This window comes from Puma concolor, chromosome E3, assembly GCF_028749965.1.
Source record: "Puma concolor isolate L17-30 chromosome E3, mPumCon1.1.hap2, whole genome shotgun sequence".
Lineage (NCBI taxonomy): Eukaryota > Metazoa > Chordata > Mammalia > Carnivora > Felidae > Puma > Puma concolor.
In genome coordinates this window covers 5,902,849-5,928,535 of record NC_141682.1, presented here as the reverse complement: position 1 = coordinate 5,928,535, position 25,687 = coordinate 5,902,849, and the positions used below count along the sequence as shown (strand labels likewise).

The window sequence follows — 25,687 nt, the reverse complement described above, 5'->3', positions numbered from 1 at the left end:
TCTGTATGTTTGAAAATAATCCCCATAAGGGCGCCTGGGTGGCGCAGTCGGTTAAGCGTCCGACTTCAGCCAGGTCACGATCTCGCGGTCCGTGAGTTCGAGCCCCGCGTCGGGCTGATGGCTCGGAGCCTGGAGCCTGTTTCCGATTCTGTGTCTCCCTCTCTCTCTGCCCCTCCCCCGTTCATGCTCTGTCTCTCTCTGTCCCAAAAATAAATAAAACGTTGAAAAAAAAAATTAAAAAAAAAAAAAAAAAAGAAAATAATCCCCATAATTAGAGGGAAAGAAAGAACAAAGAACAAATACGGGTCCTGGGGGCACCTGGGTGGCTCAGTTGGTTAAAGCTTCAGGCTCTTGATTTCAGCTCAGGTCATGCTCTCACAGTTCGTGAGTTCGAGCCCTGTGTTGGGCTCTGTGCTGACAGCACGGAGCCTGCTCAAGATTCTCTCTCTCCCTCTTTCTCTCTCTAAATAAATAAACATTAAAAAAAAAAAAAAAAAAGAAGAAGGGCCCTAGACTGGAAGCCAGGACTGGCTGCCCACACTGACCTTGGCCTCCTGCCACCCGTTCTCCCTCGGTTACCCGCTGCCATGCCCAACTCGGCGCTGTGGGCGGTGGATCTCTTCGGGAAGGTGCACACACTCTCCACGGCTGGGCAGTACTGGGAGCCCTGCAAGGACAGCCAGCTGGAGTTCAAGCGCGTCAGCGCGGCCACGCAGTGCTGCTGGGGCATCGCCTGTGACAACCAGGTCTACGTGTACGTGTGCGCCAGCGACGTCCCCATCCGCCGCCGGGAGGAGGCCTATGAGAACCAGGTGGAGTCGCGTGGGTTTGGGCGGCTCAGTTGGTTGGTCTGCCGGGAAGGAGATCGCCCTGCCCCACGCTCGTGGCCAAGCCCCACATTCGTTTCCTTCATTCTGCTTAACATCTGAGTTGTCCAGCATCCAGGGCCTTCGGGGCCAGACCCCCTGTTCTGTCCTTATCAAGGCAGGCTGGCCAGGTCTGCACAAGGTGGGCTCCGGGTAGTTTCCTGGAGCCTGGGACAGGGCCATGACCCCTACCGGCTGCCCCTCGGGGCCCTGTGTCCCACGGCAGGTTGTTTGCCCTTTGGGGAGCTGCTGACGTGCTGGCGCTTGGTGATGAGCCGTGGGAGGCTCTGATCCCTGAGCTCGAGGCAGACCCCCTGCTCACTTCCCATCCTGGAGATCTCTGCAGGGGGGCCCTACCGGCAGGGTCCTGCTCGTCACGGAGAGGTCCCCGCCACCCCAGGCCGGCAGCAGGCCTAAGGCCTTGTGTCTGCTTCCCGGCCCTCAGCGCTGGAACCCCGTGGGCGGCTTCTGTGAGAAGCTCCTGCCCAGCGACCGCTGGCAGTGGAGTGACGTGAGTGGGCTCCAGCACCGGCCGCTGGACGGGGTGGCGCTGCCCTCGCCGCACTGGGTGTGGGAGTCGGACTGGTACGTGGACGAGAATTTTGGAGGGGAACCCACCGAGAAAGGGGTAGGTGAATTCCATTCCTGCCGCGGCTCCCCTGTGGGGAAGGACCCCGTGCCCCCCGGTGCTGTCCCCGGTGCCCCAGCGTCCACCCTCAGCTGGTGCCCTGCATGTTCCTGCTCGGGATACGAGGGGCTGGGCACTCGGGGCCCTACCACTGTCCCCCTCCCTCTCTTCTACCCCGCTCCCCCCAACCCCATCCCCAGCTGTTTCCTTCCTTCCCCAGGAGCCTGACAGAGCCACCCCCTGCTTGGTATTTCAGGGGTGGACGTACGCCATCGACTTCCCCGCCACCTACACGAGAGACAAGAAGTGGAATTCTTGTGTGCGGCGGCGCAGGTGGATCCGGTACAGGAGATACGAGTCCCGGGACGCCTGGGCCAAGGTCGATGCCTGAGTGTGGCCGGGGCGGGGGGCAGGGTTGGACAGCAGTCCCACGGTTGGGAGGGTCCCGAGGGACCCTCATCCCCGCCCACCCCTCTCTGGGCAGGGCGTACCATGCCACCCCGGGACCTGGCCTTTGACTCACCTCCTGTCCCAAGAACACTGTGGTGCTGAGTGCGCTCTTGGCTGGGAGTTGGCCACAGAGGAAGCCGGACTAGACTGTGGCCTGGGACAGCACAGAACTTGACCTGACCCTGGTCCCCAGGCTCTCCTGCCCCAGACGGAGGCACAGTCTGTGCCCTTCTTCCTCCCCCACCCCCCACAGGAGCCACTCTGGCTCTTGGGTTGTTCCCGTGACCCCAGAAATCTCCCAGTTCAGGGATGTGAGGCCTGGATTGGGGTCCTATGTGGCCTTGAATGAGAGGAGGGCCTTGGGCCCTCGCCAGACCTTTCTGGAGGGATCCTGCTTTGAGGTGGGGCCGCTAGTCCAGCCTGCCATCCCCTTGCCTTGGGAGCAGCCGCCCAGAGAACAGGGTAACGGCTCACACCCAGGGCCAGGTTCTGCGATCGGCCCCCCTCTAGGTGGGGGTACAGGGTCACGGCAGTCAGGTCACTGCAAAGCACAGAGCCGAGACCTTGCCTGTACGTCTGCCTTCCACACTGGAGCAGCAGTGGGCCCTCGGGGGTAGCAGCCCCAGGCCTAGTGGCCGACAGAGGGAGGCCTGGGCAGAGGGGACCCAGGGCCGGGAGCTCGCTGTCCTGATGCTGGCTTGCTGGCTTCTCTGTGGAGTCAGGCAGTTGTGGGCGGGCTGAGCTGGAGAACAGAGGGCAGCGTGCTGGGGGAAGGTAGCGGGGAGTGTTGGAGGGGGGCCCAGCACTCGGGTGTCCACCAGGAGGGGAACACTGCCATCTCCTGGCCCGGGTGCCCACGGGTCGTGACCGCCTCTGCCACATGCCTGCTCGTTTCAGATCCCTTCGAAGGATGACCCCGAGCAACTGCCCGACCCCTTCAATGACCTCTCTGTGGGGGGGTGGGAAATCACAGACGAGCCTGTGGGCCGCCTGTCCGTATGGGCCGTGTCTCTGCAGGGAAAGGTAAGGCCCGTGTCCCCCTGTGTCCTAGGATGGGAGGTGGCTGGGGGAGGCCAGCCACCGGAAGGAGCAGGCAGGAGACAAACTGGCCTTCCGGGCCAAAGGTGGAAGCTAGGGGCGGGGGCTGCCCCTGAGCCCTTCTCCGCTCCTCGCCGCCTGTCCCTACAGTTGGGACCTCCCTGAGCAGGCGAGGAGCCATGTTAGTAGGGTCCCCACAGTAACCCCTCCTGTGAATCCTGTGGTTCTGTGGACCCACTTGGGTCCTCCTCCTCCTCCTCAAAGCTTCTGACCTCCCACCCCGTGCCTGGCCCTGGCCCATCCCTTCTCTGTGCCCCCAGAGCATTGATCAGTGCCCACCCTGAGCTCAGATGTCCTCAGTGTTGTCTCCTCAGATTCTGAGTTCCCTGCCAACTCCCTTCGGGTGCTTCCCGCACAGCAGTCTCCAATAGTATCGTGAATGGGGGTCAGGTGGTTATGTGGAGAGGTGAATGGACAGGTGGATAAATGGGTGTGTGGAGAGTAGATGGCTGTATGGATGGCTGAGTGGGTAGGTGGATGGATGATGGGTAGGTGGGTGCGTGGGTGGGTGGATAGATGGGTGAGTAGGTAGACGGGTAGGTGGGGAGGTCAGAGGCTGGGTGGCTGGATATTTAGAGAGAAGAGGAGATTCTTCTCTCAGGAAGTTTATGAACCAAGGAGTAAGGCCAGCTCCCGCTGGCAGTAGTGACATAGGTGGTCCTTCATGCAGGTGACTCAGCACTTTAGCTGTGGTTTTAGAACAGACTTTGTCCAGTCTGTACCCTTTACCACAAGTTCACCACGATTTTCTGGTTGGCCTTGGAATAATCACAGTAGGTTTTTATCAGGCTTACTTACCTCTGGACTCTTGTTTGGCCTGGGCATAGCTCAACCCACAGTTGTTTGTTTTCTGAGCCATGCTGAAAGGTGGTGGGGAGCTGGCTGGGACAGAGCCCCCGTTGAGGGTCCATGAGCACCTGGATGCAGAGAGAAGAGAGAACAGGGGCGTGAGAGCAGCGCTTGTGGTCGCTCCGTGCTGGCTGTCAGCCACAGCCCTGCTGCACTCCTGAGGGCCATAAAGGTCTGACTAGGACCCTGGGCTCCAGGAGAAGCTAGAGAGACTGAGGGGCCCCCAAACCAGCAGGTAGCAGAATGGAGGCTGCCCAGGGGTGGGCTGTGAGGGAGAGGCGTAAGGGCTGGGAGGCCGTGGTCCCCAGTGTGGAGACAGCCTGGGAGGGGTCCCCACCCTCCTGGACCACTTGGCACCGTGAAGCCCCTTCCAGATGAAGAGAGCCAAACAGTTTGGACAATATGAACAGGTGGCTCAGTCTTAAATATTTTGTTACACCCGTTGTCTCCAGGTTAAAGGAAAAAAGAAGTGGATATTTTACACATTCCTATGAAAGGGATTTAGGAGTTTTCCCGGTTCACCACCAGGGACCGCCCCCCCCCCCCCAGATTCAGTGTACTGAGAGTGCATCGCCACTAGGGGGCACAAGACCCCTGGGGCTGGATGGGGCCAGAGGTCTCCCTGGGACCCTAGGTGAATGGGGAAGGGGTTCTTGAAAGCAGATGTTCCAAAGCCAGGATGGCCGAAACCCCGGGTGGCATTTTTTTTAGCAGCGGTCGGGGGCCATCTAATCTGGCATGAGAATTCCGATGGCAGTGGGGCCAGGGAGAGCGAGTCTGGACAGTCAGGGCCCCCTGGCTCCCAGAGACTCCACGCCTGGCCTGCGCACATACTCGTGCAAGCATAGTCAGGCTTGGGCTGTTAGCCTGACCCGGAGCCCTGGCGGGGCCCCGCCTGACCCTGCCGTGGGTTTCTCCGCCACCCAGGTGTGGTACAGAGAGGATGTCAGCCACCCCAACCCTGAAGGCTCATCGTGGTCCCTCATGGACACCCCAGGGGAGGCGGTACAGATCAGCTGTGGGCCCCACGACCTCCTGTGGGTCACGCTCTGGGAGGGGCAGGCCTTGGTCCGGGAAGGAATCAACAGGAACAATCCCAAAGGTGGGCAGCCCTACGCCCCATACAGGGAGAGGCAGGGGGATGCCCACTCTTCTCCCCACCGCTCTTGCTGATGAGGGCCGCCTGCTCTTTCTTCTGGGGCCGGGTAGGAAGTTCCTGGTCCATAGTGGAGCCTCCCACATCTGAAAATGGGATCATGCACGTCTCCGTGGGAGTCAGCGTGGTCTGGGCCATCACCAAGGACCGGAAAGTAAGACAGGGTTGCTGGGGGCTGGGGCCGAGGGCTCTGTTTAATTTCTTTATTTTCTTTCTTCCTTTATTTTTAAAGGCATCACTGGCCCATATGGGAATCGAATCGAGGGCTCACCTAATGTTGAGGGCTGTGTGGTTACTCTTGCTAGTGTGGTCTAAACCCTTTAGAACAAATCCAGCCAAGCAGCGTGCGTTTTCTGGGGTTGAAGGCCGTGGTGAGCTCCACGATACACCCATGCCCCCATACCGGCTGCAGAACAGCTGTATTTATCATTCAGTACGCTGTAACGTTTCAACATAGTCCAGTGCCAACTTTCTGGAACCCTCTGCCATTTGAATCCTTTTGATCCCATCCAGTGCTCGTTTTTATGTCATCAGAGACAAGTCCAGTGAAATGAGATTTCAGGTTGCTTCTGTGGTGTTTCCGACCCCACCTCCCAGGCATCGGTAGCATTGTCCAAGGGGGCAGAACCCCCACATATCTGAGTCTGTGTCCATGCAGAAGGTCCCTGAGCCTCAGGCCATCCCCCAGCCTGAGAAAGTACAGATCACCCAAAGCATCCACTTCCCAGAGACCGCAACTTACTAAGCCACTCTGAGAACAATGAATTCAATGAGCAGGAAATTTTATTTATATCCGCAATTTGCTCAGTCTTCAGACAAATATTTGTGCACTTTCTTTGGGTCAAGGAGACGTTTTAGACATCCTAGAATTTTTTATAAAAGCGATTTTAGGGTTTCTCATTTAACCGGTCACCTCCCCCCATCCCACCTCAGGAATTGTGTGGTTCATTACATAGGGGCAAACTTGACCAGACAAAATGGTATTTTCCAAGGGTCGGGCATGAGGATTACACCGCGGTCCATGGGGGTGAGATGTCTCTAGTCAGGCTCACGGGTCAGTGTCTGCATTCGAGATGTGGTGCGTGCCACCCCCCACCAGATGCCGCCCAGGAGAAGTCCCACCCCCCAGCTCTGTGCACAGTGAAACAGCGGGCACCTGCTGCTTCTGCCTGGTGCCAAGAGGTGCTGAGCTGGTAGAGAGAAGGTTCTTGAAAGATTCAGGCAGCCTTGTCTCCCGGAGGGGCAATGCCCTCTGCCAGAGAATAGACAGGAAGCCGCTAGGACAGGTGTGGCTGGGGGCAGGTGACCCTCAGCCCTGTGGGACAGTGCCACGCTCAGAAGGAGGTGCAGCGGGAGGTATGGGGAAGAGGGACACAGATGACATCTCTCTCAGTGATGTGCTGTGCTCATTTGTGGCCATGAGCCAGAGACCAGAGGACCAAATTACTCATTGGTCCTTCCAGAACCTTTAAAAATTAATCTCGTTCAGCGGCCCTCCAAGGGGGTGTGTTTGGTTCTGACCTTCCCAGGTGTGGTTCCGCAGAGGCATCAACTCGCACAACCCCTGTGGCACCAGCTGGATCGAGATGGTCGGAGAAATGACGATGGTGAACGTGGGGCTGAATGACCAGGTGTGCGTGTGACGCTGAGCTGTGGGTCCCAACGGCCAGGGTCAGCAGTTCGTACACAGCAGGGGTCTGTCTCGGAGCAGGGGCTCCTGATGCTTCCTGCCGCCCCTTCCAGCCAGGCCTGCTCGTGATGCCTGCACGGGTGGGGGGAGGGGTGCCAGCACCTCCTGAGGCTTCCCGCCTGCAGGGGCACCCGGGGGGGCTAGCTCTGCCCAGGGTCCCAGAGCCCCTGTTCATCCCTGGTCCCTCCGCAGAGCAGTCGTGGGGAGCACATCCTGGAGACTTGAGGGGTTTTGCCGAGAAGTATTTGGGCAAAATCCACTCAGTAAGTGAAGAGTGAAAGTGATCTTCCCGAGTTGATGGGTGCGGCATCTCCTAAACGTCCCCGCAGAGTGTGTTTCCTGGTAGAGAAGGAGGCTTGGCTGCTTTTCAGACTCCCTGTGTCCCAACGCACCGCCCTAGAAGCTCTTCCCAGGGCAGGGGTGCTGGCCTCCCCTGGGCCCCCTCGCTGTCCTCCCCCCCCCCACCCCAGTCAGCTGGGCACACAGCGGCCAGGGGCCAGACGGGCTCCAGCTAGTGCACGTGGGGGCTGAGGACGGAGGCCAGCCTGGAGACACCGCAGCCCTCCCAGCAAGGCCACTGGGACCACCCTGGGCGGATGCAGCCCCGTAGACACTCCCGTAGGCACCCCTGCAGGCCAGGGCCCAAAACGGGCTGCTCCCCGGGCCCCCCAGCCGCTCGGCACGCCCTCCTTCGGGCCTGCCGGTGGAGAGCAGGAGGATGCCTGCCCAGCTTCCTTTCTCATTGAAAAGGAGGTCAGAGTCAAGGAGGTTGTTTTGCATCTTTAATTTTTTTTCAGTTTATTTATTTTGAGAGAGACAGCCCGAGCGGGGGAGGGGCAGAGAGAGAGAATTCCACGCAGGTTCCACACTGTCCACACGGAGCCTGACGCAGGGTTCGAATTCACGAAACCATGAGATCGTGACGTGAGCGGAAGTCAGGAGTCAGACACTTGACCCACTGAGTCACCCAGGCGCTCCTATTTTGCATCTTTAAAAAGACCCAGACCCTTCTCTGGGCGCACTTGGGGAACAGCTGTCCTCCCACCAGGGGCTACTCAGAAGCCGGGGGCCTGGGTGGACGCTGTGTGCCGGCACAGCACCCAGTGGCATCAGCACCTCACCTGGACTCTGTTGCCCGAAAGCCCAGGGTCTGCCTGAGGTTGGGGAGCCAGGACAGGGTCCCTGCTTCTCCTGAGCTTGGTGCCGTGCCCTCCCCGGTCCTCTCTGGCCTCTGCTCCCTGTGTCTGACTTGTGCACACACCCCACATCCACTCCATCGTCCTCCGGGCCCTAACACTCATGTGCACATGCGCACCCGACCGCGCATAAGGCCGGGGGCTCCTGCCTGCATTTGCAGACATGTCCTCCAGCCTTGGGGTGCTGTCCCCTACTCCTTGCCCTCCCCTCACACCCCAGAAAGGGTCTGTGCTGGCCTCCCACCCAGCAGTCCCTCTCTCTGCCAGGTGTGGGGCATTGGCTGTGAGGACCGGGCCATATACTTCCGTCAGGGTGTCACCCAGAGCGAGCTCAGTGGGAAAACATGGAAGGCCATCGTCGCCAGCCGAGAGTGTGACCGGTCACACTCTGGTAGCTCATCAAGTCTCCTCAGGTGATCCCAAGGGCAGCAGGGCGTGGAGAGGTTGGGTCGGGAAGGGCCGTCGGTGGCCTCTCAGTGGGGTGCTGGGCCTTGTCCCAGGCAGGGAAGAACCAGGTTCGGCCCACAAGAGCCATGGCCTGTGAGGTCTCTCCCTTCCTGCTCCCAGTGCCCCTGCTCAGCCCGAGGGTGGCGCATGGGAGCAGGCTTGCGGGAGGTGGCAGGTGGGTGAGGTTGTCCATGTTGGAGCCAGGGGTCGGCCCTGAACAGGGCTGATCCACTGGTTCCAAAGTCTCAAGGTCTCGGACAGAAACGACTTCTTCGTGGGGTGCAGGCAAAGACCCCTCCGTCAGAGGACCACAGGGAAGAAGACTGGGGCTCTCTCCAGTCTACAGCAGGGCTCTCAAACTTGGGCGGGCACCAGAAATGCCTGGAGGCCTTGTTCCCACCCAGATGGCCAGGCCCCAGCCCCCGGGCTTCTGTTTCAGTAGATTTTGCGGTAGACACAAGGTCCCAGGCTTGCCGCTGCTACAGTTTTGAGGGCCACGGGGGTAGAGAGGGGATGAGTCCCAGCTCTGGCCTCTGGCGTTCAGTGCCGGCAGATGACTTAGCAGCTCAGCTGGGGACGCCTTGGCTCCGTAACACGATTGCCCGCAGTGCTTACCTGCCTGGTCCTATGGCACGGGAACCCTTGCTACAGTGCTCCACAGCTGGCCACATTCCTGTCTGCAGCGTGGGCCCTGCCCAGACCCTGGTCCACACCCCTTTGCTCCCCCAGCATGGCCGTCCTCACTCTGCTGAGAGGGCCGGGGGACCGGCCGGGCTGCGCCTTCCTCATTTACCTGAGGGTTTAGGCTCTCAGCTGGTAGCTCTTAAATATTGGAATCAGCTGAGAAGCTTTCAAAACTACAGACGCCCAACCTAGGGTCTGGCAATGGCTTCTTTAACGTGACCAGAAACCACAGAACCCAAAGGAAAAAAAAAAAAAATAGATCAACCAGAATTTCATCAAAATGAAAACCCTTTGTGCATCAAAGGATACTACCAGGAAAGGGAAGAGACCATCCACAGAGTGGGAGGAAATATTTGCAAATCATACATTTGACAAGAACCTAGCATCTAGAATATATAAAGAACTCTTAGAACTAACAACAAGACAACTCAGTTTAAAAAGGGCAAGGGACTCGAATAGGTGTTTCTCCAAAGCACACAGAAAAAGATGCCCGGCGTCATTTGTCACCAGGGAAATGCAAATCAGAACCCAAAGTGAGATGCCCCTTCCCACCCACCAGGAGGGCTACAGTCAAAAAAGAAAGGGGTAACAGGTGTTGACAAGATGTGGAGACAATGGTGTGGCTGCTTTGGAAAATAGTCTGGCAGTTGCTCAAGAAGTTAAAGCTAGAATTCCCGTGTGGCCCAGCACTCGCCCTCCTCGACATACACCCAGAAGAACTGGAAACGGTTCAAACAAAAATTTGGATGTGAATGTTTATAGAAGCGTTCTTCGCGACAGCAGAAAGGTGAAAACAACTCCAAAGTCCATCCACGAATAAAGGAATAAGATGTGGCCTATCCCTACAGCAGGATATTTTTCAGCAGTAAAAGGGATGTGGTACTGATTTGTGCCGCGACACGGGTGAGCGGTGACATCATCGTGCTAAGCGAGAGAGGCCAGTCGCAAAAGATCGCGTGTTGTAGGATACCGTTTCTACCTAAACCTGGAGGTTTGGGCAGGGAAAGAGGAGTATGGAGTGTGGCTCCTTAATGGGTACGGGCCTTCCGTGTGGGGGTGACGACAGAGTTCTGGCACTAGGTAGTAGTGGTCGCACGACATTGCACGTGGATTGCATGCCGCATCATTTGAGACGGTCAGTATTCCGTCACAGGTCCTTTGCCACAGTGAGAAAATAATAGGACTGCCAATGATTTGATCGACCTGGGATGTGACCTGGCTGCTCCAGTTCCGTGGGAGGTAGCTGTTCGTGTGTGGCGCGTGGTGGCGTGGCTGTGGCTCGCCCGGGGTCACGGCGAACGAGCCAGGCCTGCCCACGGCAGCGCGTGTTCCTCCCTCGAAGGGGTCACGGGTCTGCCCTTTTTGTTCCCAGTGCCGGCTGCTTCTTCGGCGACGAGGTGAGGGGCAGTGGTGAGTCCTGTGCACCGAGCGACACGGACGCCTCCTCAGAAGCCGAGAGACCAGGTCCAGACCGGCCTGGCCCTGCAGAGTCTGGAGACAGTCCCGGGAAGCCCAGGGACAGCTTGGCCCCAGGCTCAGGCACCGGCAGGACCACAGAGCCCAACGAGGAGGAGGTCGCTGGCCCTGCCATTCAGACCCCGGGGCTTGAGCCTTGCCCTGGCCCGGCCTCCACCCTGGCCGAACTGCCCTGGACCAATATTGACCTGAAGGAGCCCAGGAGAGCACCCAGCCGCTCGGCTGCTGGCTTTCCAGAGACCACTGGCCTCTCCTCGCTGGGGCTCCTCCCGCTGGGCTTGGAGGAGCCCTACGGGGCTGATGACCACCCCCTCTGGGCCTGGGTGTCAGGAGGAGACTGCGCCGTGGAGGCCCACACCGTGCTCAAGTGGTTCACCGTCCAGTCGGGTGAGCACAGGTGTCCGGGGGCCGAGCGCCCCAGAGGGTGCTCCGTGCTGTGGGAGCCGACCCGATGTCCTGCCTGGACGCCCCCTCTGGTCCAGCCAGCCTGTCAGCAGCTTTCGGAGACCAGCAGGGCGGGGCGCCCCTTCCCCTCTCCCTGCCCTGGCAGTGGTGGCCTTTTACAGGCGGGGCTTGGTCCCACAACCCTGGGATCATGACCTGAGCCGAAATCAAGGGTGGGACGCCCAAGCGACCGAGCCCCCCCACATGCCCTTGTGGGGCATTTTACAGAGCTCATAGCTCTCCAGCCAGAAAAGGCTGGTTAAAAACAAAAACAGAAGCCCTGGCTCTGAGGCTCCGCTGGCCTGCAGGCCTGTCCCCCTCGATGCAGACGCTGTCCCTGTCCATCACGCCGGCCCAGACCGCCGCCTGGCGGAAGCAGATCTTCCAGCAGCTCACGGAAAGGACCAAGCGGGAGCTGGAGAACTTCCGGCACTACGAGCAGGCGGTGGAGCAGGTGAGCAGGTGGGCAGTCGACAAGCTTTGTGACACTGGGTCAGGCACAGCACCTTCCCGAGCCTCAGCTTCCCCGTCTAGAGCGTGGGGTAACAGTGCCCGCTGCCACTGCCCCCCCCCCCCCCCCCGCCACAGGCTGTTTGAGAACGAGGAGGTTGTGCATAGACGACCCTGGCTTGTGGGCTCGGCACCTGTCGGGTGTACGAGAGCACCATCTCCGTCACTGCGGGAGGTTGGGGAGCTGGGTGCACGCGGGGCCCGCTTGTGACTCTGTCCCGTGCGCTGGGGGCCCGTGTCGCAGTCGGTGTGGGTGAAGACGGGGGCCCTGCAGTGGTGGTGTGACTGGAAGCCTCACAAGTGGGTGGACGTCCGCGTGGCCCTGGAGCAGTTCACGGGGCTCGACGGGGCTCGGGACAGCATCCTTTTCATCTACTATGTGGTCCACGAGGAGAAGAAGGTGCGTGGGGGGTCCCGTGAGAAGGGCACACCGGGGACCGGGACCCAGGCCCCCCAGGTGCTCGGGGGGGGGGGCGTGTCCAGCCCGTGGTGACAGCAGCCCCGGCAGTGGGGGGCAGGCGTGGAGGCCCCCCCCTGCTGCAGCCTCACTGAGCCGCCAGCAGCCCCTGGCATTTCAGAGGAGAAATCAGCCTCAGAGGTGGAGCCGCTCAGCCCTCCGAGGACTGGGGTTTGAACCCAGTCAGCCAGGGCCGAGGGTGGTCCTGTGAACACGGAGAATGTAACTAATGTGGTTGCTCGTGAACTAGGCCTCCGTGCAGAACTTGCTTGGTCCCAGAGCCCACCGCTAAAACCCCACAGGCCCCGGGGGCCTCTGGGACCGGCTCTGTGGAATCAGGGGTGACCCGTGACCCAGACCACCCCGGTCCGTCCGCCGCGGCAGGGGCTCCGCCCGAAGGTCCGCTGTGCCCCCAGCCCCACGGGGCCACTGTGCCCTGGTGACAGCCCTGCCCTCCACCCTCTGTGAACAGTACATCCATGTGTTCCTCAATGAGGTGACCGTGCTGGTCCCCGTGCTCAATGAGACCAAGCACTCCTTCGCCCTTTACACCCCCGAGAGGACCCGGCAGAGGTGGCCTGTGCGTCTGGCCGCCGCCACCGAGCAGGACATGAACGACTGGGTGAGTGGTTACACGGACGATGGTCCGGGCTCAGTGGGCAGCGGTCTCGGGGAAGCCTGGCCTCGGCCTGCCGGCCGCCCCCCTCCCGACAGTGACCCACCGTCTCCCCACACCAGCTTGCCCTGCTTAACCTGTCCTGCTGTGAGAGCCGGAGGGTCCACGGCCGCCCCTCCCCACAGGCCATCTGGTCCATCACCTGCAAGGGGGACATCTTCGTGAGCGAGCCCAGCCTGAACCTGGAGGCCCCCGAGCACGTGCTGCCCTGCGACCAGATGTGAGTCAGTCAGCCGCGCCCTGGCCTCGCCTCCCACCGCCCACCGCCCACCGGGGCGGGAACCGCAGTCTGGCTCCCAGGTCTCGAGTCTTCCTGGGCCTGTTCGAGGACCCTGAGGGGGACTGGAAACTTGGCAGGGCTCAGGCAGGTGTTGGGGGCCGGGAGCGAGGTGGCTCTGTAGGTGGCATTCAAAACCAGGAGACGGAACCAGGTCGTCCACGGGGGGGGGGGGGGGGGGGGGGCGGTGGTGGCACCGTTCTGGGGCACCCGGAATTTGAGGTGGGGAAGCAGGGGGTACCTAGCTCCCCGCACTGACCTAGGGCCCTCTCTAGGTGGCCCCGAGCCCAATGTAGGTGAGGCCAGGAGGCCCTGCTCGAGAGGGGAGAGTGGACGAGTCTGTCCACCTTTGGTCCTCCGTTCTTAGAGGCCCTGTGTGTTGCACCCGGAGGAACAAGTCACACTGCCTCCAGTGACAGTAGCAGGACATGGACCCACAGGAAGGTGACCCAGGTAGCAGCCTGTACTTTGCCCACCCGGGAGGCTGCACTGTCACCTCAGTGTGCTGGCCTGTGTCGTGGCTCATCCTGATGAGATGACCCTGCTTTCTGCCATGAGATGTCCGTCCCAGGCCCCCAGGGGGCCTGTCACGTGAGGGCTGCTGGCTTGGTCCCCGCCCTGCTGACTCTGGGGCTGAGTTACCTCTGATCACTACCGAATAGAAACCAGGCAGGTGCCATCGTCCCTCAGGAAGTCCACCACTTGGGGATTGAAGATGAATAAAAACGGGATATTCGAGGCAGGCAACCGAGCAAACGGCTGCAGGGGGAGGAGGCTGCCAAGGCCACCGGGACACGCTTCTCCCTGCCCTCTCCCCTCGCTCCCAGGTTCTGGCGTCAGATGGGAGGTCACCTACGGGTGGTGGAAGCCAACGGCCAGGGTGTGGTGTGGGGCATCGGCTACGACCACACGGCCTGGGTCTACACGGGCGGCGGCAGCTGCTTCCAAGGTGAGGGTGGCCAGCTCCCCGGGCCTTCCCGGCCCGTCCCCTCCCCGCCTATCTGGCTTCCCCACCCCACACCGGAGCCACTGTCCCGGTGTTGACTCTCCGCTGGCAGCTGGCTGACGGGTGACCTTCACCACGGCCACCAGCTTCCACAAAGGATGGTCCCGTGGCCAACCCATGAGGTGTGAGAGCTGAAGACCAGACCTTGCCTCGGTCCTGCACCCACAGTTGAGCCGGGGTCCTTGAAGGTTCTAGAAAGGCAGCTACCTTCACCCCTCATTTCACAGACGAGGCCTCAGGGTACACTGGGGGCAGCCCTGGGGCCTGGGTCTCAGAATTCTAGCCCCTGAATGGGTGGGTCGTGCCTTAGGGCATGAGAGCTTGCTGAACTCCTATTGCCCGCCCCCACCCCAGTTCTGGGAAGCAAGGGCCTTGTGTCTGGTTCTGGGAGACGAGGCGGGAAGCAAACCCTCAGGTGGAAAATTCCATGCCACAGCCCGCATGCCCTGCAGTGAGGGGTGGCCAGTCCCGTAGAAGCAGCTGTGGTCCACTGAGACCACAGGAGTTTCACATTCCCAGGCTTAACAGCACCCTGATTTGTGAGGCAGAAATTAACGTTTGTCCCCATTTTTACAAATGAGGAAATTGGGGTTCGCAGACATTATGTGAGTCTTAGTAAAGAAGGAGCTGGTGGGGCCCCCCACCTGCCTGGTGCCTGGTTAAGTGGGAAGACAGGGAGAGAAGGGGGGGACCAAGACCAGAGCTAGAAGGTGGCATGGGCGGGAGGTTGAGTGCGCCTCACGTTGTTCTCCTGGAGGGTGTACAGCCCAGAAAAATCATGGGGAGAGAAACCCAGGCCAGCCCCTGGGACATCCGCTCCGCAGCCCGGTGAGCCCCTCTCTGCTGGCCCTCCCCGTCCTTCCTCTGCCCCTTTCAGTGCTTCTGACGGAAGCCTGAGTCCCCATCCGTCAGCCTCCTCTCCCCCCAGGCCTGGCCAGCAGCACCAGCAACATCTACACACAGTCAGACGTGAAATGCGTCTACATCTACGAGAACCAGCGCTGGAACCCCGTCACCGGCTACTCCAGCAGGTAAGCCTCAGCCACAGTCTCGGCGGGAACGTAAAGACGGTGATGGCCCCACCGATCAATACCCAAGGGCGACCCAGCTCATCTACCCTCCGCCCAGCCTCGGACAGGTAGATCGTGCGTGACCTCACGGTGTTGTACAAACGGCTCGAGGGATTTCCTTGTGTGTAAATACTTGGGAGTTTCTCTGTCCACCCCAGCAAACCGGGGCGTGAGCTTTTTCTAAGGCAGTTGATACCTGTGGCCCAAATACGTCCTGGAAACCTCCGCATGGGCTGTGGGTAGCGTCCCCCCTTCCTCCTCGGTCCTTAGGAAGCGGGACGGGGCGGCACCATGCGCACTGAGGGCCATGGCTCCCGCCCCCTGAGCCTCACGGCCAGCTGCCTGACACCACCGTGTGCCCTTGTCACTCTGTCTGGGTCGGCTCAGCTGCCGTCACCAAGCACGACACGCTGGGCAGTTTAAACAGTGGACGTTGACTCTCCCCCAGTTCTGGAGGCTGGCGGGGGCGGTCTGGAATCAAGGTGCGGGCAGGGCCACTTAATCCCGGGGGCCTCAAGGGAAGATCTGCTCCCAGCCTCCCAGCCTGGAGCCATGGGCATCCCTTGGTTTGTGGTAATGTCCCTGCTGTGTTCACATCGCCTTCCCAATTCGGGAAGTTTGAACTCAGTAAGGACACTGTCATATTGGTTTAGGGCCCACCCTAGTGACCTCATGCCAACTTGATCACCTCTCGCTCACAGGTACTGGGGCTGTGACATCTCTTGGGGGAAGACGTGGGCTCCCAGACCACAGTGCACCGCAGCCCTCGGGCAGATCCTGCCCTGGGGCAGCCCTGTTTTTGCCCCTCACCCCTTCCGACGCAGATGTCCCAGGAGCTCCCATCTTGTCTGCCACCAGCTGGTGCTGGCCGTTCTCTCCTCTTCATGTGACCCCACCACGCCTGTTGTCCACACAGGGGTCTGCCCACTGACCGGTACATGTGGAGCGACGCCTCGGGGCTGCAGGAACGCACCAAGGCCAGCACGAAGCCCCCGTCCCTGCAGTGGAGCTGGGTGAGCTCCGGGCCGGGGCCGGGGCCGGGGCCGGGGCCAGGGGCCGCCTGTGCTGACCCGCCTCTCCCCTCAGGTTTCTGACTGGGCTGTGGACTTCAGCGTTCCTGGGGGCACCGACCAGGAGGGCTGGCAGTATGCCAGTGACTTCCCTGCGTAAGCGTCTCTCTGCCACGCGGCATCCCTGCCCTGCTGTCCTGGGTCACTCCGGCCCCCCCACAAGCCCCAGGGCGTGGCCGAGGAGCAGACCCCTGGATGCCCCCCTCAGCTGCCAGCAGGGTTTGGGGCCGGTCACTTGGTTCTGCAGATAGACTCAGAGAGGGCCGTCCTGGCTCCCTAAGCCCCCAGCTCGTCCGTTCCGGGAGGGCCAGCCAGGGACCCGGTGATGGGTGGGGGTGGCAGGAGGAAGGTATCGGGTGAAGGGGCGGCTTGAACAAAGGGTGGAGTGAGGCCAGTGCGGTCCTGAGAGGCAAAGGGAGATGTGGATGACAAGTCTGCAAAGCGGGGGCGTGGGGAGGGGGGTGCCTGGTGGCCGGTGGGTACATGGCACTGGTGGGCGGCAGGCCCTTTGCGGTGCACAAGTCACATCCAAGTGGAAGGTGGAGCAGTGGGAGCCCAAGCCAGGGCTTCTGAGCGGGACCAGGCTCGGGGCCGACCAGGCAGGCATCAGGGGCAGGCGAACCCGCAGGCATCCCCTCCAGCCACATCTGAGCCTCCTGGACTGACCCTCCTCTTGGCCTCAGCTCGTCTGTTCCCCAGAAGGGCTCTGGTGGGCCCAGTGGTGAGGACTCAGAGCCCCCTGGTCCGGCAGGTGCCACATCCTGGCCCGTGGACCTTGACCCCAGGGAGACCTGAACCCCAGAGACCCCAGCCGAGCTGGAGGCGTCTGACGGATCAGCCTCGTGTCCTGTGATACCTGCTGCCTGTTGAGCTCACGCCGTGGCTCACAGGCTCCGCCCTTTAACGGGCGGAAAAAGAACGTGTGTGTGTGTGCGGTATTGTCACTTTCTGGAAACTTGCACGACGTGGTCTTGATTTGGGCTTCTTCCTCTTGCAGCTCGTACCACGGGTACAAAACCATGAAGGATTTTGTGAGGAGAAGGTGCTGGGCTAGGTAAAGTGGTAACTGGGAGGCGTGGCCTCGTCCCCGCCTACAGGCCCCCCCCTCAGTAGTCCCCTTGGAAGAAAAGCCGCCGCCAGGGAGAGAGAGGGTGGGAGGGAAACAGAATCAAAGTAAATGTCAGCCCAGGAAATGCCCTTGGGCTCCCAACTGCTCTCTGGTTTCTGAAGAGTTTGTTTTCAAGAACAAACAAGAGAAATGTCACTGGCAGATTCTGCTCCCAGCAGGACAGGCAGGTCGGGGATGGGAGGCCTGGCTGGGGGCAGGGCAGGGTGGGGCGGGGCCTCTCCAGGCCCCTCATTCCTGCCCAGCGGAAAGGGGTGCCCATGTGGGCCCTGGGGGTGGTCGCGGCCCTCCCCTCAGGGGCCCCAGAGGCCGGGTGGGCAGAAGGGGAGCTTCCTGCAGCATCAGACCCGGGGCTCTGACGTCTCCCACTGCAGAAAGTGCAAGCTGGTGACCAGTGGGCCTTGGCTGGAGGTGGGCCCTCTTGCCCTTGCGGATGTGTCCATCATCCCGGAGAGCCCAAGCACCAACAGAAGTGGGCACAGCATCGCCCTCTGGGCCATCAGTGACAAGGGGGATGTGCTGTGTCGTCTGGGTGTGTCTGAGCTCAACCCCGCGGTGAGCACCCTGCCTCACCTGCCAGCCCTTGGGCCCTTCTGGGGGTTCTGGCGGATTCTTCGCAAAATAGAACTCTGGACCAGAGTCCGGCTGGGCTCAGGCCTCCAGGGGCCTGCCCAGGACAGTCCCGGGGACCGGCGGCCCCAGGATGTGGCCCTAGGGGTCACTAGGTTCCCTGGGCAGTGGGAGCTGAGGCTGAGGTTGGCCTGAGGAGCTGCCAGTTCACCTGGGACCTTGGGCAGGGGGAGGGGCAGAGGTTAGGCCCTGGCAGCCCTCAGTGTCCCCTCTGGCTCCCATCTCCAGGGCTCCTCCTGGCTGCATGTGGGCACTGACCAGCCTTTCACTTCTGTCTCCATCGGGGCCTGCCACCAGGTGTGGGCCGTGGCCAGGGATGGCTCCGCCTTCTACCGGGGCTCCGTGTCCCCTGCCCAGCCGGCCGGTGAGTGCTGTCCCCCTAGAATGATCCCCACCGGTTGTGCGTGAGGACGAGAGGCGGCCAGGGTTTGGTCGGGGTGAGGCCGCATGTGCTTGCGATTCCGGGGGAAGAAAGATGGGTCCCCTAACGTTCAGTTCAACTGAGTGCTGCCTGGGGACCAGGTGCGGAGGCCAAGCCAGGACTGTCACCAGAGGCCATGCCCCCTCCTCCCAGGACAGATGGGGACTCTCGCCCAGGGGGTGGGACAGTCCCTCACAGCTGCCCTTCACCAGCCTCAGCCCCCTTCCCCGGCCATTGCTGGTTGTGGGCTCTTCACGCATCCTGCCCTTCAGGACAGCCCTGCATCCCCCTGCACAGGGAACTACTCAGGGGACCCTCTGGGAGCGCAGGCCAGGCTGGCTTGCTCTTGGCTGGCTGTCTAGACAGTGTCTGGCATGGAGGAAGCTGGCCCCGAGGCGGTCCTACAGAGGGGTGGCAACCTGCACGTTGCTGCCATCCACACGAGGACAGGGGGCCTGTGTGGTGGTTGTGCGTGGTGGCCCCGGGACAGGCTGGCCACCACATGCCAGGCTGGGCTCCTTGGTGTCCCTACTCTGAGATGGGCCCCTTGGACCCCATGGTCTGGAAGCCGCCACAGGCTCCGAGGGCCCTGGGTGGAGTGGGATGCTGGGGCGCTCGCTCTATTGGCCCTCAGCTCACGCCAGACCCGTCACACGTGTGTGACCTGGCTGGCCTGGGGACGGAGGCCAGCCACACCTGCCTTGACCCTGTGAGCCACAGGGGGTGGGGTCACACGGTCTATGAGCTCGTGGGCAGGATCGGAGTCTCCCAACTACATCCTGAGTCCGACCTCGCGCTCGCTGCAGGTGACTGCTGGTACCACATCCCGTCCCCCCCCAAGCAGAGACTGAAGCAGGTGTCCGTGGGGCAGACGTCAGTGTATGCCTTGGATGAAAACGGCAAGTTGTTTCTGATCCTCAGTGACCACCAGGGGAGATTAGGGGTTCCCTGAGCTACTGCAGTGGGATGAGACCCTCACCAGCCCCGGGTCCCTGACATAAGACCTCGCTAAGCCACCACGAGGGGCCATCAGCCTGAGATCAGCCTCCCAATGAGTCCGTCTCGCGAGCCACGCAGGCTGGTCAGGGCTGCCTGGGCCTTAGCAGAGGGCGTGGGGCTGAGGCCAGGCAATGCCGCGTGGCTGCTGGGAGCGTCTCCTAGAGGGTACCACTCGGGCCTGCCACGCGGGAGTCCCGCGGGCAGCTCGGGGCCGGCGGAGGTCACCTACCTGTGCCACCTCGGACAGGAATCTCACCAGTTCCTTTTTCTGCTCCATGGCTGTTGTCGCAAAGCAAGGTGAAGAGAGGGCAGAGTCAGGACTGGAACCAGGGCTTTGTGCCCAGGCCCTGTTCTCTGTATTTGTTTAAAGAATTCCTTGTCCTCAGTTTCTCATGCGTAGAGAGAGCGCGATGGTGCCAGCCCGGCACAGCGGGACGATCATGCGGCTCAGGTGGAGGGCAGCGTGGAGAGGGCAGAGCCGGCTCCGGCCTGAGCTGCTTTCTCTCTGGGGACGCAGGAGCCCCCGGAAGTGTGGTCCGGCCCCCTCCGTCTCCGGCCCCATTCCAACGTTCTGGGCCTTTCTCTCCCCAGGAAACCTGTGGTATCGCCAGGGGGTGACGCCCAGCTACCCGCAGGGTTCCAGCTGGGAGCATGTGTCCAACAACGTGCGCCAAGTGTCCGTGGGGCCCCTGGACCAGGTCTGGGTGCCTGGGGTGGGGGTGGCGAGGCCCAGGGCAGGTTTGGGGTGCTCCGGGTCCTTGCTCTGCTCTCCCTGTTGCCATCCCCACAGTCCCACTGGAGCTGGGGGCCGGGCTTCAACGGGTCTGCGTTCCAGGTCTGGGTTATCGCCAACAAGGTCCAGGGGAGCCATAGCCTGAGCCGGGGGACCGTATGTCATCGCACAGGGGTACAGCCTCGAGAGCCCAAGGGGCAAGGCTGGGACTACGGCATTGGGGTGAGCAAGGTTGGCCTGGGGCTGCGTGGTCACACCGTGTGCGCTGGAACCTGGCGCCGGGGCTGGTGGGAGGCCCCGGACACAGCCCCTCCGGGGTCCTTGATCTCCTGGGCTCTCCCCTGGGCCCCCGGCAGCGCGGGTGACGAGGCTCTCTCCTTCCAGGGGGGCTGGGATCACATCTCCGTCCGGGCCAATGCCACCAGAGCCCTCAGGGGCAGGTCCCAGGAGAGAGCTGCCGAATGCAGTGGGGAGCGGGGCCTCCCCGGCGCACCCTCGGGGGTGGCCGGCGTCCCGCAGGAGGCCCCCGGCCTGGTCCGCTGCTGAGGTTGTCTCCTCTCACCTGGAAGGAGGCTTCGTGCAGGTGTGAAGGATCAAGGATGATAAGTGAGCCTTCCCGTCTGAGCCGTTCTTGGATGTGGATCCTTGAGGGAAGCTGGCCCGAGGTCACAGCCACCTCGGAGGCGCTGGCTGAACCAGCCCAGGAATGTGAAGCCTTATGGACGCTCCCTCGGTGTCCCTGTCTGCAAGGAGGGCCATGGAGTGGGGTGGGGGCCCCTTCATCCCTGCCTCTCCGGCCTGTCCCTCTCCCCCTCTGCCTCCTGTCTTTCCAGAAAGGGAACCTAGAGCCTGGAGCCTTCCAGGGAAGCTGAACCCGTGAGGCCCTGGGTGTCCCCAGACCGCACAGGGGCACTGCCCCTCACCCCAAGAAAATGGCTTATGGGTCTTGCGGCTACTTTGCCCCATTCTGTCATCTTTTCTCAAAGCCGGACTCACGGTTTAAGTTCAAAAGTTCAGCAAGAGTTGACAGCTTGCGAGTGAAGGCTGGGGAGGGGCATCTTTTTCCCGGGTGGGCACAGGCGCCTTGGCGTGCACGGGGGAAGCTGTCCACGTGCAGAGAACTGTGGGCATCTGCCCTCAGCCAGCCTTTCCCCCGCTGGCTTTGGGGGCAGCCCCCTTTGTGTCTGATCACACTGTGTAGGGGCCGCAGGGACATGGGGTGTGCAGGCCGCAGCCGCGAACCCGACACCCCAGGGCAAGAGTCTTCCCGGCCAGGCCAGTAGGAAAGCTCCTTGAATGAAAACCAGCTTTTCTGCTGCTTTTTATTCAATTATGACCCCACTGGCAAAGCCTCAAATTTGCCTCCTGCAACCGGACACTTTGCCTGGAGGCCGTTAGAAGCCCAAGCCCACCTCTGCTGGTTTGGGAACAGAACCGATGCCAGCCTTCCCTGGGATTCCATCAGGAGGGGCCAGCTGTGCATCGGATCCCATTTGGCCACGCAGGGCGTTGTCACCCAAAGGCTGACTTGGAGGAGGTCTCGGCTGAGGTCCCCTCCCCCGCGGGGGCCCTGGAGGGAGCTGATGGTCTCTGCGTTGCGGTGAATTCTGCATGTGGGACCAGGAGGTGTGAGCGTGGGCTGGGGGACGTGGTCCTGTCTGTTTACACGTCACCATCTGGTTGTCTGCGGATGGGCCTGGTGGATTTCTTCTACAGCAGCAAGCAGCGATCTGCCGACCTGCCCTCCGCTGTCTGCAGCCGCTTTCACCTTGCCCTTGCCCCAGGGCAACCGCGTCCTGCTGAATGCCCACTGTCTACCTGCTCGCCCCACCGAACCATCCTGATTCCTTGGATGCTCTTTATTCAATAAAAACTCACACCAGAGTGTAAACACATGCTATTTTTTTATTGCTACGTTGTGATCAAAATGCAGTCCCCTCTCCCCCATCCGGCCTGGGGCAAAAGTTAGCAGTCTCCGGGGTGGAATCTTTCTTTTGTTTTTTGTTTTAGGACACAGCATTGGTTTCATTAGTACTTTGAAGGGGACCATTAGGAGAAATCAAAGCAAATTTGGGTCATTTAAGGAACATTTTCACCACAATCACAGCGGGGGCACCGGCCACTCAGTTCCAGGCAGGGTTTCCCACACAGAGAAGTCACAGTTCTGGTTTCTCAGCTCCAGTCTGCGGGGATCTCAGCCTCCAGAGCTCATGCAGGTCTGTTCTGCAGGCGGATGCGAGGCCTGGGTGCAGGCCAGCTGGCAGGGCTCGGGGCCAGTGGGTTGCTGGCTTTGGGCGCCCTCCCCGGGCAGAAGGGTCTTACCGGGCTTGGGGGTCCCAGACAAGGTCAAGGGAGCAGACTCAGCAGCAGGCCTCACTAGCCTATCACCAGAACCTTCCTCCACCTGCCCGCCATATTTAACACCCCAAAATGCAACTGGAACCTTTAAGGGTCCTTTGTGACGTGGCCACAGGGGAAGAAGGACTAGACATCTGGGCCCAGGTCACCCTCTGGGAAGCAGAGGGGATGCAGGTGCCAGTTTGGGACAGATGGAGCCCTGAAGGCTGTCATCTGCTAGGGGGTGACCCACACAGAGCCCCTCCAGCACCCTTGGTCATCGGGCATAGTCCCCCGGACGGAGTGTCCACGGGGCACCCCTCCCTGTGCTTTCGGCTCAGTCTGTTGGTTCATTCAGCAAGTTCAGGGGTGCATGGAGCCCCTGCTCTGGCCTCGGCTCTGCTGGAATAAGAACCACAAGGTTTGCAGACCACCCACAGGGAGTGTGGGGCCCGTCCGTCCCGATCTCGAAGTGGTCCTCAACCTCGGCTCCAGTCGGTGGGGTGTCCTGACCACTGACCTTCCAGAGCAGCCACCTCTGAGGGGCAGGCCAGGAGTACCGGGGGTCCTCACCTGATGGTGCTGCGGGATGGCTGGGGTGGTGGGGCTGGCATTGGACCAGGCCTCCCAGGGGGCCTGGCATGGGGCCTGATCTGGAAAGTCAGGACCAAAGCCCCAAACGGTTGTTCTGAGGGCTGCTGCCTGCTGTCCTTGATGCTGACACCAAGCCAGGGAGGGGATTAAGCAGCTGGGGCCAGGACCCCCAGGGCTGGGGTGAGGTGGGGAGGAGGGGTGAGGTGGCCCTGCCCCCAGGCGGCTCGGCCCCCTGAGGGCCTCTGGGACAGCTCTGGCTGCGAGGTCTGGCCTCCTATGCCAGGCCAGCTCTACCCTCACCACAGCCTTTGTCACTGGGGTTCCTGCCCGTGGCAGCCAAGGTTGCTCGTCCCCTCCCCATATTGGCCATGGGCACAGGGATGAGGGAGGAGAGACGCCAAAGCCTGTCGGGGCCAGAAGTGTCACAGAAGGAAGCTTGGCCCGGGACTGTGGGGAGTGCGGGGGGGGGGGGGGGGGGAACCTGCCAAACTGCCCAGGCCCGCCTTTAAGGAGCAGCACTAGGCGGGGGAGGGGAGCTCCTGCCACCCCAGGATCCCTCCCCCAGAAAGCCCTGCAGGCCCCCAACTCCAGCCAGGACCCGAGAACACCCTGCAGTTTTGTCAACCGCCCTCTGCCAGTGACACAACCACAGCAGTGACAAATGCAACCACAAGCAGCAAACGCCAAGGGAGGGAGAGCCGGGCCGTTCTCCCAGATCTGTCTGTAAGCCCTTGAGAGCTGGGCTGCAGCCCCTGGGGCCTGACCCTCCACAGTCAGGAGCCCCACCCAGGAGGAGGAAGGAAAAGATCCCAGCCCTTCTTCCTGCCAACGTCCCTTTAGAATTAATTTGAGGTAATCGGATTAGGATTTGTGGGGTTTTGAGAGTCTCTATCTGACACACGCTGAACTACATGCTTCAATCATCTCGGCTTAGCCACACTCTGTGTCCGTGGCCTTTGCTTGCTCTGTGCCTCAGTTTACCCTGAACGAAGAGGCCACATTGCAGGTTGGAGGAGGACTGTTCCTGGGCCTGGGGCCTCAGCAGGAACTGTGGAAACTTACCCACATGGACCTTTTCCTGGAATCTCCCTCCCTCCCCCCCCCCCTTTGTCTCAGGAAGGAGTTGGGACTGGAGAGAATTTAGTTACAAAGGCCTGTCAACTGCAGCCTGGTCAATTAAAAAGCAGGTCCTGGGACTTAGGTCAAGGTTCGGGCCTCCTGCTGCCCAGAGCCAGGGCCTCAAGCAGGCCACTCAACTGGTCTTGTCCCCCTGGGGACCAGGCCATGCCCCAGGGAGGCAGCTGAGCGTTCGGGGAAAATGGAGCCGCTGGGGCCACGTCCACGTGGGGTGTCCCCACCAATCTGGGGCTCTCGGCACAGAGGCAGCAGGGCCGGGCCAGGCCGCGGACCCCAGGCCAGGCGCTAGGAGCCCTCCCGGAAGCTGTGGATCTGCGTGGAGTACCTCTGCAAGTGGCCTTCGGGCTGGGGCTCGGTGGCGCCCAGTGCACCCCCAGCCGCCGCCTGCTGCTGATAATGCTGGTAGAGCTTGGGGCCCGGGCCGTCCAGGCCCGGGAGGCGGCCGCTGGACATGGTCAGGATGGTGGAGGTCAGCGACTTGATGTAGTTCTTGGCCAGAGTGAGCGTCTCGATCTTGGAGAGCTTCTTGTCGGCTCGAACGTGCGGGATGACCTCTCGCAGCGCCTGGAAGGCGTTGTTCAGCTTGTGCATACGCTGCCGCTCTCGCTCATTGCTCTCCAGCCGCCGCTGGACGCTGTTCTCCCGCCGGCCACCAGGCCCCGAGGCCCCCGGCCGCCTGCGCCCACCCTCGGCCCGCGCCCCCTGTGCCCGCACCGTCCTGCTCCGCAGACCCTTGGCCAGCTCCAGCCCCGAACCCTGCTGGGGCCCGTCAGGGGTCCGTTCCCCTGCGGCGGCCTCTGGGTCCTGCGCTGGCACCCGGCGCCTGGGGGGCCGGTTCTTGGTCTTCATGGCTCCAGGCTGCTTGTCCCAGGGGGTGGCGGTTCTAAGGCAGGCCCTTGGAGCTGGAATCCAGAACACAGGCCACCCTGTGGTCACACGGCAGGCTGGTGGGTGCTTAGGACGCCCAGTGGACACTCAGGGCAGCCGTCCTGGGCGGCCCCCTCACTGCCCAATGGCAGCTGACCACTTGGGGCACCGTGACCCCAGGGTTCTTCCCATTCACCCATGGAGCCCTGAGCCAACCCCTCCCCCATTCCCGTTTGACCTCATGGTGACCCCTCAGACTTTATCTGGTGTCCCGCCCCCGCCCCCCCAACTCCACATGCACTGATTCCCTGGACCTTTCTCTGGCCCCCGGAGCCTCACTGCCCCCTGAATGCCTCCAGAGTTTGGGTGGCCTTTAACACTTTTCTCAGAGCAGGTGGATCAGGAGATGTGGCAGGACTCTAGCTGGTCGTCTGCCTGTGGCTGTTGCGCCTGCCCTCATGGACAGGCACCCACACCAGCCACCACACTGACCGCCGGATGTCACACATGCAGGGAAGACACTGGGGCCAGAACCGCTGTGGACATGAGGCAGCTGTCTGCGGTCAGAGGTCGACAGTGGTCAGAGCCTGCCACAGCCCCCAGTCCCACGGCGTGGATGCCCGCCCCCCCAACCCAGGATTCCCGTCCCCACCCCCACCCGGTCCCGCCCCTGGGTCCTCTCCCCTCAGTCCCGCCGGGATCCCCCACCCCTAGTTACCTGGAGATCCGCGGCTGCACGCGCTAGGGCTGCCCACGGGGGACAAGGACACGTCGCTTTAGCCGCCCCGGGCGG

At 61.7% G+C, this 25,687-nt stretch overlaps 2 protein-coding genes across 2 annotated transcripts; one reads left to right on the top strand and one right to left on the bottom strand.

The window, feature by feature from the left end:
- The first annotated feature begins 360 nt into the window (after positions 1-360).
- Positions 361-21,850, top strand: TECPR1 (tectonin beta-propeller repeat containing 1). Its single transcript, XM_086692609.1, has 24 exons — positions 361-812; positions 1,312-1,494; positions 1,751-1,873; positions 2,842-2,967; positions 4,819-4,993; positions 5,101-5,201; positions 6,577-6,678; positions 8,201-8,346; positions 10,437-10,927; positions 11,293-11,438; positions 11,739-11,894; positions 12,424-12,573; positions 12,690-12,847; positions 13,732-13,853; positions 14,839-14,941; positions 15,897-15,993; positions 16,067-16,146; positions 17,048-17,104; positions 17,551-17,731; positions 18,035-18,170; positions 19,034-19,126; positions 19,818-19,924; positions 20,062-20,181; positions 20,344-21,850. The coding sequence occupies exons 1-24, from the start codon at positions 588-590 to the stop codon at positions 20,503-20,505; spliced, it is 3,540 nt and encodes a 1,179-aa protein (XP_086548735.1). The 5' UTR covers positions 361-587; the 3' UTR covers positions 20,506-21,850.
- On the bottom strand, positions 21,845-25,687 carry BHLHA15 (basic helix-loop-helix family member a15). Its single transcript, XM_086692610.1, has 2 exons — positions 25,613-25,687; positions 21,845-24,929 (listed from the first exon to the last, which is right to left on the bottom strand). Exon 2 carries the CDS (start codon positions 24,874-24,876, stop codon positions 24,313-24,315), a length of 564 nt encoding a protein of 187 aa, XP_086548736.1. The 5' UTR covers positions 24,877-24,929; positions 25,613-25,687; the 3' UTR covers positions 21,845-24,312.

Coding starts and splice junctions, on each gene's coding strand:
- BHLHA15 (XM_086692610.1), bottom strand. CDS start 24,876: ATGAAGACCAAGAACCGGCCCCCCAGGCGCCGGGTGCCAGCGCAGGAC.
- TECPR1 (XM_086692609.1), top strand. CDS start 588: ATGCCCAACTCGGCGCTGTGGGCGGTGGATCTCTTCGGGAAGGTGCAC. Junction 1,495..1,750: donor GGGAACCCACCGAGAAAGGG/GTAGGTGAATTC, acceptor TTGGTATTTCAG/GGGTGGACGTACGCCATCGA. Junction 1,874..2,841: donor CCCGGGACGCCTGGGCCAAG/GTCGATGCCTGA, acceptor TGCTCGTTTCAG/ATCCCTTCGAAGGATGACCC.